Source organism: Rhinoderma darwinii, chromosome 2 (genome assembly GCF_050947455.1).
Source record: "Rhinoderma darwinii isolate aRhiDar2 chromosome 2, aRhiDar2.hap1, whole genome shotgun sequence".
NCBI classification, from domain to species: Eukaryota; Metazoa; Chordata; class Amphibia; order Anura; family Rhinodermatidae; genus Rhinoderma; species Rhinoderma darwinii.
This window is the reverse complement of record NC_134688.1, coordinates 270,685,300-270,704,653: the sequence shown is the minus strand read 5'-3', so window position 1 is coordinate 270,704,653 and position 19,354 is coordinate 270,685,300. Positions and strand designations below refer to the sequence as shown.

The window sequence follows — 19,354 nt, the reverse complement described above, 5'->3', positions numbered from 1 at the left end:
ACAACACATGACACAGACATGTAGTAAAATATGTGTGACAGCTTAAATTTTACATAATGTTTCAACTCTACTTTACTAACCCTAATATAATATAATGCAATATAAAACTGTGTTTAAACTAAATGTTTAGTATAAAGATTTCACGTATTGTCAGATACAGACGATGGACAGGGACAACATACCATTACTGAGATGTTTGACATCTCCTCTTGCCCTGATCTATACAATTGAGTGAATGTATCTTTAAATCACCGGATCAAGCCTTGTCATTACCACCCACATGTACACGCCCGACTGACTGTACTTTAACTTCCTGTTACATTGAGACACACAGAAGAAATGTCAGAGGCAGGCCTGAGCTGCGGTTCTCATACTCTAGACCTCAAGAACTCTTGTATTTTGTTTGTCTATTCGGAGACTTCTACCGGTAAGCTAAAGAGATTGTGACCTGTTTAGATTTACTCCTTTTCACTACTTATGTTGGGCCGAACATGGTTTAGACAATGGTTGCGATGACAAGTAAAGTTTTATTTTCTTTTTTAGTGTCTTGCTCTTGTTAAACACCCACGTATCATGGATTCATTGTGAACATATTTTATATATATATATATATATATATATATATATATATATATATATATATATATATATATATATATGTATTTATATATATATATATATATATATATATATATATAGTTAGTATGTTTTTCCATTGTACATTATGTACTATATTACATTTTGTTTAGCATTTAGCTTGTTTCTTATATAGCATTTAGATTGCTTCTGATGACATGTTATGGTCTAGCCATAACTATAACTATTAATATATCCCTTATGCTGTTACTTTAATAGAATAGATATAATATAATAGAAAATGCCACAAAGCAAGGTCCATCTATGTTACTTTAGGTTTACAAATTCAAGTGTCAGCACAGCTTTACTAATGTATCATTCTTAAATAGTTAAAACATTTAAAGGTTCATTGCTGAAGACAAGATCTCTAGCTCTCTGTAAAATACCCACATACCTACGTATGAAGACTGATGACCTGATCTCTTTTATTGGAAGATTGCTCTTTCTACAGCTGATCTTGCCTAAGTTTCTACTTCTCCTTACTTCTCCCACAACTTCATTATTGAGTATAATAATCAGCGTAAAAAGCAGAAGTCTAACCACATTTTTATGAATTTCACAGTTACAGCGTAGTGCAACATTTTTTTTACGCAACTATGATGTCACTGTTTTTTATACCTTTTTTATGTGTTTTTCAGCTCAATGCTAAATGGTTGTATTTGTAGGTATGATTTAAGGCTGAAACAGGTTCTTTAGTTTTATTCATTTCATATTTGTCACGTAAACATGTCACAAAAAGACATTGGCGTGGGTCTCAGAACTAGGATCCCTACTATAACGGAGGCTGAAATGCTTTCATTGAGGGCATTGATGGTAGTCCTAAATCTTACTGCTACCAATGCCATTTTCTGACATGTCTAAGTGACATATAGAAAAAAAATAAAACTGGCTGGAGATGTCCTTAAAGTAAACTTGAGCACCCATGCATTTTTAGAACCATTTGTTCATTACGATAACACGTTTCCAGAAATGTCTACCTGATTTATGTGTTGTAATTGTTCTAACGCGTTTACATTCATACATAGTTCTATTGATCAGTAGCTTTAGTGGAAAGTTTGTGAGCTGTTTTAATCAACGGAGTGAGGTATGAAAGGTGCAGTTAATAGAGGTTAACCTTAGTCAATTATTTATTTTCTGCTTGCAGCTAAAGCTGGAGGTCATCACCGCAGACTAGATTGAGGACGTCAAAATGGATAGCCTTTCTTTTGATCTCAGTCATTGTTTGGATCTTCCAAGTTGGAGTAAGCCCAACAAATTCATGGAGGGTGACCATTTGAAGAGCGACAATTTTGATTCAGGATTTCGAAGCATTAGCTATGATAAGTCTCTAAAAGGTACAAGAAGTGACCGGTCACCAGAAAAGTCCAGTTCAGCTGACCATGCTGACCAGTCCGAGACACAAATGAAAGTTGATTTCTTTCGGAAGCTAGGATATTCTTCAGAAGAAATCCATGCAGTACTGCAAAATCTTGGTATGGAAGCAGATATAAATACTGTATTGGGAGAGTTAGTAAAACATGGAGGGAACCCAGAAAAGGAAGTTGTGCCAGAGGAGCCAAGTGATTCTGTTTTAGTCCCACGAGGAGGCTCAGGAGCAAGGCCATCCACATCTTCAGCAGAGGACAATGATAGTAACAACTTACGTCCAATTGTTATTGATGGAAGCAATGTGGCTATGAGGTTTGTTTATTTTCTTCTTTTATTTTTAGATGCCAGCAACATGGTATTTCAGATTTAACTTTATTGTAAATGATATTCAGTTTCTTCTAATAATGTCTTATATTTAAAGGGGGTGTCTGGTTTCAGAAAATTAATCTTGTACACAATTACATTGCAATACATTCTTACATTATACAGTTTTGCAATATACTTTCCGTATTACTTCCTCACAGTTTTTTAAGATCTCTGCTTGTTGTTATTCAGTATGAACATTCATTGTTTACTTCCAGTGGATAGAATTCTGTCCATGGTCATGTGATGTGCACACAGGTGCTGGGATCATTACATTTACAGTATGTGTATCAGAGATGTGTCTTCTAACGATCCCAGCAGCTGTGTCCATCACATGACCACGGACAGAATTCTATACAATGGAAGTATTCAATGAATGTTCCTACTGAAAAACAGCAAGCAGAGATCTTGAAAACCGTGAGAAATTAATAAAGTATATTTGAAAATGGTATAACTTTTATTATACAAAAAAAATAACATTAATTTGCTGAAACCAGACAATCCCTTTAAAATAAATCTTGATGAATAGCAAAAAACACAATCACTGAGAAGATATGTTTATATATGTTATATATGAATTTTTAAAATTACTTAAAGTGTAGCTAAACGTTTGACAAACTTCTGACATGTCATAGTGACATGTCAGCAGTTTGGATTGGTGGGGGTCCTAGCACTGAGACCCCCACCAATCGCTAGAACGAAGCAGCTGAAGTGCTTGTGTGAGTGCTCAGCCGCTTCGTGTCTGTTCGGCCTTTTCCGGAAATAAATGTATCGGTGTACGGACTCAATGAAAAGTCTATGAGCCCATACTCCGATACATTGGCTTTTTAGAAAAAGCCGAACAGACATGAAGCGGCTGAGCGCTCACACGAGTAACTCAGCTGCTTTGTTCTAGCGATTGGTGGGGGCCTCAGTGCTCGGACCCCCACCAATCCAAACTTCTGACATGTTACTATGACATGTCAGAAGTTTGTGAAACGTTTAGCTACACTTTAAGGGGTTGCCTAGTTTATGTAAATTAAGTTCCTGAACATTTTCATTATATTCAAGATCTCTGCTAGCTGTCAGGCAACAGAAACATTCATTATACTGTATCCAGTGGATAAAAACCTATTCTGTTCCTGTCCAACATAAAGAGGTGTATGACTTGATAAAGGGGTAGTCTTATCATGATAACTCCTGTCTTTTTCCCCTATTAGAGTACATAGTTATCATAGAGGGGGTTACATACTATGGACCCCCCTCTATTAGCCAGAACGGAGAGAAATTGCATAAAGCAGTCTCGCTCTGTAGAAATCAGCACAGCCACGTAGTACATGTTAACCCACTGAATTCCACTGCAGCTGTGTAATTATTTATTTCCACTACCGACAGCTTATTCAAGGGATAACAAATAAACGTTGGGAGTCCAAGCAGCATGGGAAAACACTTTCAGTGTATCCTCGCACTTTCTTAACAAACTGTGCACTGCTGCCAGTTGAACATGTTCAGAACAGGTTTTCAGCCACTGGATGTAAACAATAATGTTTATATTCACTGACAGCAAGCATATATATATATATATATATATATATATATATATATATATATATAATTATTATTATTATTTTTTTAATAACTTGTTATTATATAATTATTAAACTTTATTTATAGAAGACTAGGCAACCCCCTTTAATTACTCTAAAAATGTATTAAAATATTAAGAGGAGTTGTCAAGGATTAGAAAAACATTGCTGCTTTCTTCCAAAAACAGCGCCACATCTGTAGAAAGGGTGGTGTCTGGTATTGCAGATCAGCTCCTTGTACGTGAATGGGGCTAAGCTGCAATATCATATACAACCTGTGGACAGGTGATATGTTTTTCCTAATCCTGTACTACCCTTTTAAACTCGATAGGTGGTGACTGGCATATGCTTACTACATCCTTTCCTTCAATTTCTTATGCAAATTCAGGGCTGAGATTTCGGCGTTAGATAAATAGAGCAGTGTTTCAGTGCTGTGATGATGAGCGTCCATGTTTTTATTAATATGTTGTCAATTTTTTGTTACTGGTAAAGTACATTGCTCTTGATAATGAGAGGGGAGAAGAACAAATTAGAACTTCTTCAACTTGTCGACTTGTTTGCATGTGCGTAGCATCATATGGAGTTTCCCAAAATGATGTTGCACACAAGATACTGAAGTGAACTATTAGGTATTGTTTACTATATAGTAAAGTTATTTAGTCAATATAGATGAACAACAGTCGCGTTGTTTACAGCGAGGTGCTAATATGGCAATGTATTTCGTACACGGTTCTGTAATCTGAATAGGAGCCAAATCAATGGCCAATAGGAAGTGATCTGAGCCCATGTCTCAGTCCCACAGCACTCCTCACAACATAATGCACAGGATTTTAGACATATACTGTATTGGGCAGGTTTAAAATTCACAATTTGCCCAAGTGTCTATGTAACTAGTGCATGTGAACAGACTGCCCCCACGTCTTCCTCCTTCAAGATCAGTGCAGAGGGGCCATATTAGGTGATAATTATCTGATCGCTGTCTGATGGGACCCCTAGCAATCGTGAATATTGAGTTCCGAACCCCCAGATCACGTGTCCGCCACTCCATTCAATGTTTATGGGACTAACGGAAACAGCTGAGTGCCATGCTTGACCGCCGGTCCATTCGCTGTGGTCGAGCAATGAAGAGGACCTGGAGGTTCGGCACCCCCTGTTCTCGCGATCGGTGGGAGTCCCAGCGATCAGACAATTATCACTTATCCTCTGGGTGATAGGTCTATAGGTGATAAATGTCCATTCTAGGTGTACCCCTTTAAAAAATTAAGCACCGCCTATAGCTATAGAGAACCCCTTTAATACATATGAGCAGTGTATTGATGAGGGAAGTGGCACAGGTTTACTGGTCTGAGCTAAACAAATGAGGACAGTAATATTCTGCACAGCAAACAGCATTAAAATGCTTTTTCTGGCTGAGCGTAAATTCTAGGTGAGGCACTACTGCTTAAAGCTCTGGTTTTTGAAGTTTCTATACAGGACTCACTGCTGATTCATTTCCTGTTTAGAGGGTTTGTTCTCTGGGTTTTGAAACCTATTTCAAAGAATTGGAACAGTAGAAGATGCAAACCCTCTGACCCATATTTTTATAATGGCACACAACTTTTCCTTTATACCGCAGACTTTGCTCTACATAAAACTATATTCTCATCAGTCTATAGTTTAAAGAAAAAATTATTTGGCTATAAATAATATATTGAAAGCATATTTAATCCCATAACCATACCCATATAGGCATGGGAAAAATAATATATACTTTTGGTCAGAATAACACCTAGTACTCCAGTGCTGTATGGCCTCTAGGCTTAAAGGGGTTGTACCAGAATCAAAAACTATCACTCCCCATCGGCGGGGATCCAAGCCCGCAGCGATCATACAATTGTCACTTATCCGCAGGATAGGTTATAATTGTAAATTTTAGGAATATCCCTTTAATACTGAGCCAGTGCAGTCCAAATGCAATCATTCACGAATATTGAGACCATTTATGTTTAGTCTCCAGAGGAAAGTTACTTAGCAAAATACATAAATGGCATTTCCTGAGCAATTTCACTGCGACCAAAGAATAGTATTGTTATTCATGAAAAATGCTCACATGGAGAAGGTTTGATACAGTAGAAGACGTAATCTACAGTGACGAGGCAACTGTCTCAGAGGTTGGTTTTATGTATATCTATAACTACAGTGGAATTCCTTTAATCCAGGATTCATGGGCCATTATAGATGCCAGATTATCCAACTATCATAGAAAAGTGTCCTAACGACAGACAACCTCCAAAAAGACAGGCCAAAATAAAATACAAACATAAAATATATGATCATCACTTTTTGTCAGAAGAGTTTCATCATTTGCTCTCTCTGCTCAGTTTTCTGTTTCTAGTCTCCTGAAATTCTAGATTATCTTTCAACCTTTAGCTGGAAAATCTGAATTTCTGAACTATCAGATGCCAGATTAAAATCAAATCTATCTATCTATCTATCTATCTATCTATCTATCTATCTATCTATCTATCTATCTATCTATCTATCTATCTATCTATCTATCTATCTATCTATCTATCTATCATCTATCTATCTATCTCATATCTATCTATCTATCTATCTCATATCTATCTATCTCATATCTATCTATCTCATATCTATCTATCTATCTATCTATCTATCTATCTATCTATCTATCTATCTATCTATCTATCTATCTATCTATCTATCTCATATCTATCTATCTCATTATCTATGTGTCTATCCATCTATCTATCTATCTATCTATCTATCTATCTATCTATCTATCTATCTATCTATCTATCTATCTATCTATCTATCTATCTCATATCTATCTATCTCATTATCTATCTCATTATCTATGTGTCTATCTATCTATCTATCTATCTATCTATCTATCTATCTATCTATCTATCTATCTATCTATCTATCTATCTATCTATCTATCTATCTCATATCTATCTATCTATCTATCTATCTATCTATCTATCTATCTATCTATCTATCTATCTATCTATCTATCTATCTCATATCTATCTATCGATCGATCGATCGATCGATAGATAGATATGAGATCGATCGATCGATCGATCGATAGATAGATCTATCTATCTATCTATCTATCTATCTATCTATCTATCTATCTATCTATCTATCTATCTATCTATCTATCTATCTATCTATCTATCTATCTATCTTTCTATCTATCTATCTATCTACCAATCCATCTATCTACAGATATTGTTCTTGGATACAAGGATACTGTTTATTGTATCCAGTCAAAGAAACGTGTTTGACGACACAGCGGAACAAAGTACAAGGTTTAATCTGGTGTCAGGTGGACAGCAGGGAATTTCCACTCTGCTGCTTCCTGTATGGTTAATCTGCTACATTGTTCCTTACTGATTCACATGCCCAGAGACCTGCCTGCCTGAACAGCTCACAACCAGTCTTATGCAAATGCACTTTATGTAAATATATTTACTCTTTCCTCCTCCTGGGAATTTTCTCTGCATTTGAAAATTTGGAACCTCTTATCTAAAACACTAATACCTTTTAGCCTTGGGTAAATACTACACATATTTCAATGTTTAACAAGGAAGTATGTCTCATTTTCAAAAGGGCTTATGTAAGGACATATTGCATCTCCAATATATTGATGTATCCATTGCTGGTTTGTGGTTTGTATAAAAAGTGCATCTTCCTTGATACATAAACAGATCTCGTACACCAGTCGTCATCAGCTTTATCCAATCTCATACTCATAATTATAGCCACACATTTTTTGTTATTATTTGATTTTAGTTATATGTTCCTTAGGTGAAATGGGTGGTCCAGGATTAGAAAAAAGGATCTTCTTTGATCCAGAAACAGCGCCACTCTTGTCATGGGCTGTCTCTGGTATTGCAGCTCAGTTCTTTCAGTAATAAATGTTACTAGCCTGTATCATGTCAGTGTGCTGCTGATATAGACTCTTGCCGTTCCCTACAGCCTTTGTCTTTACATTAATTTATAATACACTACAGAGCCGGACAAATCCAAGGAGCCAGGTAGCCAATGCTATATCTTTATAGATGTGATATCGCGACTAAATATAAAAATATTAACAGTATTGTATATTTTTATAACTTTATATTGTAATAAAAACACTGAAATTCTATTTTAAATTGGATGGACCACAATATAATGTTTGACTCACTTTCCTCAATTTCCACATTTCATTCTTCAGATTAGTAGGATTAGAGATTAGTAGGTTTGTTTTTAGGTAAAATGATGGACTTTTGTTTCTATGTCACAAACCTTATGCTGGTCTTATTTTATTGCACTGAAGTTTAACTCTTGTTAAGGTTGACAGTTAAGGCTTCGTTCACATCTGCGTCAGGGCTTTCCATCAGAGCCCCTACTGAAACAAACGTTGTGCAAGGGTTCCGTCATTTTGATGGAATGAATAGCGCAGTCGACTACAGTATTGCTTAAGTCAAAACGACAGAACCTTTGCACAACAGAGACAAACCTAAACCATTTGCACCGGATCTGTCACTATTGAAATCAATGGTGATGCAAACGTAAACCTATGGTTTCCGTCGAGGCTCCGTTCTGACGGGAAGCTCCGACAGAAAGTCAGAACGGAGCCCTGACGCAGATGTGAACGAAGCCTAAAAGGGGAATTCATGCTGGAACACAATGTGCTCTGCTGGTTTATATTCCTGGTCCCCATCAAAGATAGGATGTTAAAAACTATAGAGATGTTCTTGATTTAGCAATGGGAAATCTTCTTCTGGCACTGGAGTGAAAATGTTGGTTGCACCAGTAATTGATTTCCACCAGACCTACAGTATCCTAATATGTCACCTTATCTCTTCGGTTTATCTTCCTGAACATATTCAGACCATGCAGAACAAACTGTAGTTTCCCTATGATTAATAATTTGATGGCCCCATGCTTGGAATGTGCAAGAAACCTTACACTTTGCATCTTTGGCTTAGTAAAACCAGTAATGTATAGGAAATTGTGACAGTAAACATGTCCAGTTTATAAAAACTCACTTTCATATACCCTATTAGGAAATTCTGAGATTTTAAAGGGGGGTGTCCCAGTCCCCTGTTCAGGATCCTCATCTGTTGGCCAGAGTTGAGAGCATTTATAAAGAATTTCTCATTCTCTGGAGTATCTTTAATGTATTACACATACGACCCATTGATTTTAAAGGACACAGTGTAATGCTTAATTTCTCCTGTGGTGGCGCAGCAGGGGAATTGAACACTTACTGTCAGGGTTCCCTGACAGCTGATCACTAAGAGTCCCAGCAGGGGGACACTTTTGATCAGCTCATTGTTAAGGGACCCTTTTAACAAGTAGTTATTTTTCAAATCGGTGAACCCCTTTAACATAAATCAGCTTTACTTCCGTTTTCAGGACTCTGAAGGCTATGAAATAATAAAGCAGTATAAAGCTTTATATTCATTCAGTTTTAATGAATCCTTTCCATTTGTATAGGACTTCACTAGCCATAATCCTTTACCTTTAAGCACTGCCATTGTATAAAAGTCATTTTATGCCGTGTACAACATGTTCCAACACATTGTATAATATGGTTGACTGATGGAAAATAGTTAATGGTGATTGTGAAAATCTGCCTTGTTCAACCAGGAAATCATTCTCTAAAAATGTACTTAAATAACATGTTGAAGGTCGACTGCAATATGAGAAGAAGGTTATTTTAATTCATGTTGATTTCCTGTTCAGTGACCTTTGATGAATCATTTGTTTATCGTTCTCAGCTGTACATGTCAGGCACATTACAGTTCATCTAAATGTGGCAATAAATATATATATATATATATATATATATATATATATATATATATAGAGTAAAGAAGCAGCACCGTTTCTCAAATCCATGAAATCAGGGTGCAATATTCCCGCTTGGAGACATGACCAGTGTCCCTAGATACTTAGTCAAATCCTCCAAAATACGAGACAGCACTCCTCAGTTAGTGAAAAAAGTGGATTTATTCACCACATGCAACGTTTCAGCCCTACATCATGGGGCCTTTCTTTGCTTGAATTTTGTATGTATATACACCGTGTTCCAAATTATTATGCACATTGGATTTAAGTGTCATAAACATTTAATTATTAGTTTTTCAATTAAACTCATGGATGGTATTGTGTCTTAGGGCTCTTTAGATCATTGTAGTCAATCTCAGACACCTGTGATAATTAGTTTGCCAGGTGTGCCCAATCAAAGGAAAACTACTTAAGAAGGACGTTCCACATTATTAAGCAGCCCACAGGTTTCAAGCAATATGGGAAAGGAAAAGGATCTCTCTGCTGCCGAAAAGCGTGAAATAGTGCAATACTTTGGACAGGGTATGAAAACATTGAATATTCCAAGAAAACTTAGGCGTGATCATCGTACTGTGAAAAGATTTGTGGCTGATTCAGAGCACAGACGGGGTTCGTTCAGATAAAGGCATAATGAGGAAGGTTTCTGCCAGACAAATTAATAGGATTAGGAGAGCAGCTGCTAAAATGTCATTGCTAAGCAGCAAACAGGTATTTGAAGCCGCTGATGCCTCTGGAGTCCCGCGAACCTCAAGGTGTAGGATCCTCCAGAGGTTTGCAAGTGTGCATAAAGCTATTATTCAGCCACCCCTAAACAATGCTCACAAGCAGAAACATTTGCAGTGGGCTCAGAAATACATGAAGACTAATTTTCATACCATGTTGTTTAGTGATGAGTGCCGTGCAACCCTGGATGGTCCAGATGGATGGAGTAGTGTATGGTTGGTGAATGGCCAACATGTCCCAACAGGGCTGCGACCTCAGCAAGGAGGTGGAAGAGTCATGTTTTGGGCTGGAATCATGGGGAGAGAGCTGGTAGGCCCCTTTAGGGTCCCTGACGGTGTGACAATGACCTCTGCAAAGTACATAGAGTTTATGACTGACCACTTTCTTCTGTGGTACAAAAAGAAGAACTGTGCCTTCCGTAGCAAAATTATCTTCATGCATGACAATGCACCATCTCATGCTGCAACGAATACCTCTGTGTCATTGGCTGCTATGGGCATAAAAGGAGAGAAACTCATGGTGTGGCCCCCATGTTCCCCTGACCTCAACCCTATTGAGAACCTTTGGAGCATCCTCAATCAAAATATCTATGAGGGTGGGAGGCAGTTCACATCAAAACAGAAGCTCTGGGAGGCTATTCTGACATCCTGCAAAGATATTCAAGCAGAAACTGTCCAAATACTCACAAATTCAATGGATGCAAGAATTGTGAAGGTGATATCAAAGAAGGGGTCCTATGTTAACATGTAACTTGGCCTGTTAAGTTTTTTTGATTGAAAGAGCTTTTGATTTCTGTAAATATGACCTCCTGATGCTGAAAATTCAACAAATTACCATTTTAGTTCTCTTTACAACCTTTAAAATGTTTTGATCTCTGTTGTGCATAATAATTTGAAACAGTGCATTTTGAGTTTTTTACTTCTAAAAAAAAAATCTGTTATCATTAGGACATTTGTTCAATAAAATTTGCATTATACTCCAACGGTTGATGGCTTGAAGATTATACTGACTGTCATTTGCATCGACTATTTAGGAAAATCAGCGAAAAATAACATTTGCATAATAATTTGGAACGCAGTGTATATACAAAACAAATCAAACAGAAATGCAACCTGCACATGGTTAATTCATAGATCAATGGATGGTTGCTTTCTTACCAATACTGGGTTACCATAATATTTTTGTCACCTCAACCCATACATTTCTTGCGCACCAATTTTATGTTTTTACCTTCCTCACTATTCATGATGGCTCTTCTCCTTCTTTGGCATTAGTCTTCTGTTTAATTTTGTCTTTTTTGTCTGTTGCTGAGAATTACACAAATGTATTTTATTCTATTTTTCCTCCTCGGTAGCCATGGAAACAAGGATGTGTTTTCCTGCCATGGAATATTGCTTGCTGTCAATTTTTTCCTGGAAAGAGGCCATACAGATATTACAGTGTTTTTACCATCATTTAGAAAGGAGCAGCCTAGGCCTGACATGCCTATTACGGGTAAGTAAGAATAATGCACGACATTGACTGCTATATAAAAGATGGGGAAAGTTTTCCCAGAGTATTCAAAAAGTCACAGATTTTTTTATCATATTCTTAAATTCACATAGCCAAGTAACCTATACATACCCAAGTGATGTACACATTGATTCAGAGGTGCAGCGTGGCGTCTATGAATCTTACCGTGATCCTGTTGCTTTTATGTTATCCTAGGGTTATGTTAATCAATTACTGCACACAAAGGCCCACATTTATAAAAAGTGGCGTCATTTTAGGCAAAGTCTAAGGTAAAGCTAGACTACTTTATTGTAAGGCGTTGTGATAAATTTATGAACTTTTACACTGGCTAACATGCATCACTTTTACCGTGTCAAAACCAATGTGTAGAAGAGTAGCAACTTTTTGTTTTTCATTTGCACCTTTTTTCCCCACTTTTTTATGACATAAATGTTTCTAAATCCTGTCTAAATTTCTAAATAATCAACCGTAAACCACGCCCAATTTCCAAACAGTCATTGATGGTACCAATGGCACAAAATGTTGGCGCAAGTTGTTAATGAATATGTCGCACAGCAGATTAAACACTATTTTAAACTATAATGCACCAAAAAAAGACAAATACATTGATAAATATCGGCCGAAGTGTTTATCTCCTCAATGTAACCTATATTCATGCAAGTTTACAGTCTATACCTCTTCAATATTACATGACATATTTTTATAGCATTAATAGAACGCATCATGTCTGCTACTTTCACTGTACTTATGAATTTTTACCTCTAATTTATAATAATAATAATAATAATAATAATCTACAACTAAAAAGACCATGCTAACGCTAAATACATCATTGTTTTTTATACAGATCAACACATTTTAACTGATCTTGAAAAGAAAAAGATATTGGTGTTCACACCTTCTCGGCGAGTTAATGGGAAACGGCTGGTGTGCTATGATGATAGATTTATTGTTAAGTTGGCCTACAAAAGTGACGGAGTCATTGTCTCGAATGATACATACAGAGATCTCCAGAGTGAAAAGCCAGAATGGAAGAAGTTCATAGAAGAACGGCTTCTCATGTACTCCTTTGTTAATGATCTGTAAGTCAAGTCATTGAACAGTTCACTAATATTTTCCACACAGTCATTTTTCTGTTATCACCTTGTACAAATGTCTTTCTTTAGAAGATCACATACTGACATGTTTTTTAGTAGTACATTCAATACAAATCCTACACACTTTGTTGGACTCAAGCAACCTACCATTGCTTTTGTTTTGCAGATTTTTGATGGTTAATTTTAATAAGAACATATGTTCTTCTAGAAGGTTGCATAGCAATCTATACAAATGTGTAAATAGTAATATTTTTTTTTATTAATACCAAAGAATAGCGAAGACCTATCTTTTTCAACCATCAATCCCAAACATTCATCTTATCCCTTAATCCCTTTTACACCGGACGATAAGCAGCCGGTGCAGCGAGCGCCAATCAACGAGACGAGCGGTCATTACTCCGAATGCTCGTCCCCATACATTATTATCATGTCAGCAGCGCATCTCCCTGTTTACACAATATAGACAATATTTCACTTTTTTAAAACGATACGACCAGCAGATGAATGAGTGTTTGCTCGTTCATCCGCTGATCGTTCCCCTGTTTACACAGGGAGATGTGCTGCCGACAACGATAATATTTCACTTTCTTAAAACGATACAACCAGCAGATGATCGAGCAGCGTTTGCTCGTTTATCTGCTGATCGTTCCCCTTTTTACACTGGGCAATTATCGGCAACAAGCGTTCCTAGAACGCTCGTCTGCCCGATAATCGTTCAGTGTAAAACCCTCTTTACTTAGTGGTTTTATTTCACATAATTAATTTTTAATATATTTATTATTTAATACATATCGTTACTTCAATTATGTACAGGTTATTTACAAGTTGTTTGAGTTGTTAAAGATTTTTTTTTAAACATTTTACTGTACCTTTGAACTTTTATTTTTTTTCAATTAGATTTATGCCTCCGGATGATCCTATGGGTCGGAAAGGACCAAACCTGGATGATTTCCTGAGAAAGCGGCCCATTGGACCAGAATACAAAAAAGTACAATGTCCTTATGGTAAGATAAAATTGTTCTTTTTTTTTTCTCTCTACCATCAATTATCATATATCATGACTTGTACAGTACTGGTACAGTTCTTTATATAACAATTAAACTGTCAAGTGCAACCAGTACCTCTGTATCAGCAGATTTTAGATTTTCTGAAATGCTGCAGTTGATTAAAAAAAATTATATAAAAAAAAAAATAGATATTATATCACTTGATGTTAAAAGCTTTTAGAAGAACAGGTAATCCAGATTGGTGCATCAGCTACATTGACTCACGGGTCCACAGTCTAGGCCCAAGTGCATAGATCTACTGTTTCCCACAGTTTAGTTACTCTAGCTACTCTAGCACATCCATCATCCACCCAGATTCTCCTATAACAGCTTTAAAACCTCACTCCCAGCTCCATCCTGATTTTGTGAGGCCATGTTTACATGGCATATTCTCAGGCATATTTTGGAGAGTAAAATGCTCATATTACGCTCCAAAATACACTACAAATACGCCTACAAACAGCTTCTCATTGATTTTAATGGGAAATATGCTGTGTCGTTTATACGAGTCTTATTTCAGGACTGCTGATTAAAAAAATGCCTCGTGGAAATATGCTTCGTAAAAAAGAGGTGATATTTAACTTCTTGAAGTGTTTTACAAGCTGATTATGCCATTTCCTATTGACACTCTAAAAAATGCTTTGAAAATACACCTCAAAATAAGCTTTATAAATGCTTGTAAAAATAAAAATTCTTTGAAAATCAGCTCCAAAACACCTGGATTTCAGCGTCTGTTTATTCTTGAAATCGGCCTCGTATTTTTCAGCCTGAACATACGCTGTATCATGTCATTCAGAAATAAGATAGCAGTCTGGACCTTCTGAAAGCTAAAATTCTGGACTAACTATTCTGGGGTAAAAAAAATAATGTTTGTTTAATGGTAACTATGAACAATACAAATTAACAGAACATTTCTGTAAACATGTTGTCTAAACGTTTATGTATACTCAAAGGTCCATTTCAATTAATTTATTAAAATATTAGCTAACTTCATATTTTTATTGAAGGTAAAAAATGCACCTATGGAATGAAATGTAAGTTTTATCACCCAGAGAGAATAAATCAAACTCAGCGTTCGGTTGCTGATGAATTGCGTGATAATGCCAGGCTGTCCCCTACCAATGGAAATACTTATTTAGAAGATAAAAAGACAAGAAAAATGTCAGTAGCTGAGATATCCACAGTTGATTCAGACTTCACTTCTATGCAGAAACCTCCTTTAGAGAGAACTGGATCTTCTCAGAAATCTAGGACATCGGACAAGAATAAATTAAATCAATGGAATGGAGCATCTGAATGGTATTCTCAAGCTGTCTGCCCAAAAGACTCTCATAGTCAAAGCTCTTATGATTCTGGTGTGGAGGTATGGGCAAGTGTTCCAAATAGTTTCTGTGACCATTCTCACAAGCAAGCAACATATTGCAGTTGTAATCAACGGATCCCATGCTGTCAACATAGAAATGATTTGGAAAATGATCCGCGTAAACACTATAGTTCTCAAAAATTGGTTCCACACAGTTGCCACTCAACACCTTATTTCCCATATAACCCATCTTCTCCATGGTCTTCCCAAAACACATCACATCAAATTTACGGACGAGAAATGTCTGAGGAGTCTGCAGCAGCACGTCATAGCCTTCCATCTGACTATATACCCAAACCTACCCACTCGCTTGAGTATTGGTCAGAACCAGGACCCATTGTTCATTCATCCAGAAGACCTCAATCTAACTATCCATTATACAGCCCTGTCCCACCTCCTAGCAGTGATTTTCAACAATGGGGAAACTCTGACCGGCACACAACAGAGAGATTGAGGGTGCGCACCAATCTTTGTGCCATCTTTAATCCCTCATTAGTAGATTCTGTGATGAACATGTTTCCACATTTGCTGGATCCACAAAGTCTGGCAGCTGAAATTTTAAATTACAGGGCTCAAAACAGGTAATGAAAATAACCTAATCTTTTAAAATAAGCCATGATTAATGTGGGATGTACAGCCACACTGTTTATTACTAGTACTTGAACTAACCAACTTATGTAGTGGTTCCGTCCAACAAACCATACATTATTGTTCTTAGGGCAGAGTGTGTGGAACAGTCTCAAGTCTGCTGAAGTTCTGCTTTAAGTGATAAACTAATGAATTGTTCTCATTTTTGAGAAATTATTGAGTAACAAATTTCAGTCTTAATTTACGTAAAAGGGCTATGCACCATTGTAATTCTAGTTTTAAATATACAGTATGTTCATAATACTGTGAATTGATCATTGCAGAAGTACTTTACAAGGTATTTTTGACCCTTGTTTTTATAGAATATAGGTAGATTTAATTCTTAATTATTTTTGTCATCTAAAAAAAGTTTGTATAATTTTTAGTTTTTATATTCAGAAATATTTCAGCTGAAATGAAACGTTGTATGTTTCTTTCACATGTATACTGGGCTGTGGTATCATCATCCCTTTCTTAAAGGAACACATTGTCAAATCTGATGCAATGTGTTATGTCTAGTGCGGGGCCTGAGTGGGTGGTGCATAACACAGGAATTTAAAGAACACCAAGAAGACAATCTTCAGACTAGGCATAACATTTCTGTTTTCTGTTTTAGCTGGAGTATTTCTTTAACTATAGAGCCGCTCTTTACCTATATGTTTGTCTTGTGCAGATGTATCAGTGTGTTTTATTTATATGCACTGAATCCAGGATCCAATTCAGGATTTGTTCACGTCCAAAGGTCTTCCTGAATCCTGATTTTTGTGTGATGTAATTGCACAAGACGGAGTTATGGCTTCCAGGAACTAATATAAGGGAATATTTTACAATTTATTACTCTTCTGTTTAATTCTAATATGTTATTTAGGGTTTGGATTTGACTTGCTTTTCTTTTTGTGGAATCCTTTATTTGTGGATTCATTACATTTAGCATCCATAGTTTATATGCACAAAGCAAGCTAGCACATCACCAGTGACATCACAATGTAAGGCTAAATAGCTATATATAGGTATGGCAAACATAATAACATAGTTGTGATGGAGAAACAACCAAAACAATTGCCACAGCGCAATTGACACGTTGATACATATTGTATCATAACCTGAGTACAAAGCCAGTGGTTGGTTTATAATTACAGAGTTAAGGGGTTGACACATCCTTTTTTTTTTAAACTTGCTCAATTGCGTGCAAATGATCATTAAAGTTGGCGGCAAAGGCAAGGCCACTTCTAGCCTGTGAAGTTGTTTCGGTAGAGCAGTTTGCATTTAGCTAAATGTGTCTACTTGAAAATGTATGAGGTTAAGTGGACATTGTGAAAACTGTCTAACAGAAAAATTGTTCTTGTTATCAATAGCAACCAATCACAGTCCAGATTTTATTTCATAAACTGATCTGCAAAAATGAAAGCTTCATTATGATTGGCCGCTATGGTTAACAAGAACAGATTTTCTGTTAGACAGTTTTGATAAATGAGGCCCACTGTGTTATTTTCTACATAGAAGACCTTTGTTTTAATTTGTTACTGTGTTGACCCTTGCACTTGGTAATACGTATAACCTCTTGAAATGACACTATGTGCCATTTCACCATCAAGGAATGCAAATCTTTTATTATCTGATTATCAATATTACATGAGCGGTAATGTTTCAATATTGTAAGCAAAATGCTTTCTTAATTATTTGTTGTAATATAAAATGTTTAATAATATACTAGTACCTATGTACCTATGTAATAATATGATATAGGGTGAAATCACTTTGATAGGTTTCATTCTGCGGAAGAGTGTACCCGCAGGTGGCACTGCAGTTGTTTGTGTACAGATTGCATGAATAAATATTTTGATTTTCACAAAAATTGTGCCCTTCTCCTTATTTAATAAACTAGCCTGGCAAAACTTATACACAGTGTAATACCTAGTAAATAGCCTGGGGGTGGAGAAGGACAGAGTTACAATTAAAATTGGAAGGTTTAGTAAGTTGAGCCCAGAGGTAGACTAAAGGCCCTTTTACATGTGCCAATGATCGGGCAAACGAACATTCGCATGAACGCTCGGTCCCCATCATTGCCCTGTGTAGACAGTGCAACGATCAGCCGATGTATGAGCAAATGCTCGTTCATCTGCTGATTGCCTCTTTTATGCACCACTAAATATTATCGTTGTCGGCAGCACATCTCCCTGTGTAAACAGAAAGATTTGCTTCCAACATGATGGAAGTGTATGGGGACGAACAAATCCTGCAACGATCGCTCATCCCCAAACATACCTCCATGTGAAAGGAGCAAACGAGCACCGATCAACGAGATATCTCGTGGATCGGTGCTCGTTTTCACGGCCCATATTGGCCCGTGTAAAAGGACCCTAAGGCCTCATGCACACAGCTGTATTATGGCTTCATTTTGCATGGAGCTGTAATAGAGCTCCCATTTAAGTGCATGGGGTCTCTACTGTACCCCTGTATGCCTCCAATTTTATATAGAGAATTCTACATTGGATCACATTCTACATTGGCTCACATATGTATGGAGTCATACCATATTTTCATACATATGTTACCCAGTTTTAATTTCATGAAATATTGGGTCTTATACAAATAGAAGTTTTCATCTAGTGAGGCAGCAATCCTATTCCCGTATCAACAGAGGGAGATATTAAATAAAATCAAATAAAATAGTATCATAATATTAGGGATATAGCTCTCCCTAATAGGACAACTTCCTAGGTACTGGCAGGTTACTCCCGTAAAGCCAACTGACACAATCTTTTAACATAATAAGTGAATGGTCACTATTGGTCGTTTAAATATTTCACATCTTATAGGTTATGTTCCGTGGTATCTGATAGGGAGAGTAAAACTTTATCTCCTCTTCACCCAGTGTGGAGATTGGGTAGATTACATTATTTTATGCCCAGTGGAGAAAGATTTAGATAATAATCCCTGATGGGTAGGGTAGGTAATTTGGTTAACTGTTGTCCAGTAGCAAGGGTTTTACAGATGTAGCCATCTTTAACTTGACTCTGATAACTTGCTGTAGTGTAATATCACACAGCAAAAGCCATTCAAAAGTCATTGAAAAAGTCAAGATAAGGGATTTATCCACTGTTTATTTAATGCATTAAAAGTTAAGGTAAAGACGGCTACTTCTGTAGGTAAATTACAGCCTGCACTCAGCTCTGACTCCCACTTAACAACAGGAAAATGGCCCTC

The 19,354-nt window shown here is 36.6% G+C and overlaps 1 protein-coding gene across 1 annotated transcript; it reads left to right on the top strand.

The window, feature by feature from the left end:
• The first annotated feature begins 342 nt into the window (after positions 1 to 342).
• ZC3H12A (zinc finger CCCH-type containing 12A) lies at positions 343 to 18,002 on the top strand. Its single transcript, XM_075850534.1, has 6 exons — positions 343 to 427; positions 1,781 to 2,316; positions 11,857 to 11,996; positions 12,862 to 13,096; positions 14,009 to 14,115; positions 15,165 to 18,002. The coding sequence occupies exons 2-6, from the start codon at positions 1,826 to 1,828 to the stop codon at positions 16,103 to 16,105; spliced, it is 1,914 nt and encodes a 637-aa protein (XP_075706649.1). The 5' UTR covers positions 343 to 427; positions 1,781 to 1,825; the 3' UTR covers positions 16,106 to 18,002.
• Positions 18,003 to 19,354: the final 1,352 nt, after the last annotated feature.

Coding starts and splice junctions, on each gene's coding strand:
- ZC3H12A (XM_075850534.1), top strand. CDS start 1,826: ATGGATAGCCTTTCTTTTGATCTCAGTCATTGTTTGGATCTTCCAAGT. Junction 2,317..11,856: donor GGAAGCAATGTGGCTATGAG/GTTTGTTTATTT, acceptor CCTCCTCGGTAG/CCATGGAAACAAGGATGTGT. Junction 13,097..14,008: donor TACTCCTTTGTTAATGATCT/GTAAGTCAAGTC, acceptor TTTTTCAATTAG/ATTTATGCCTCCGGATGATC.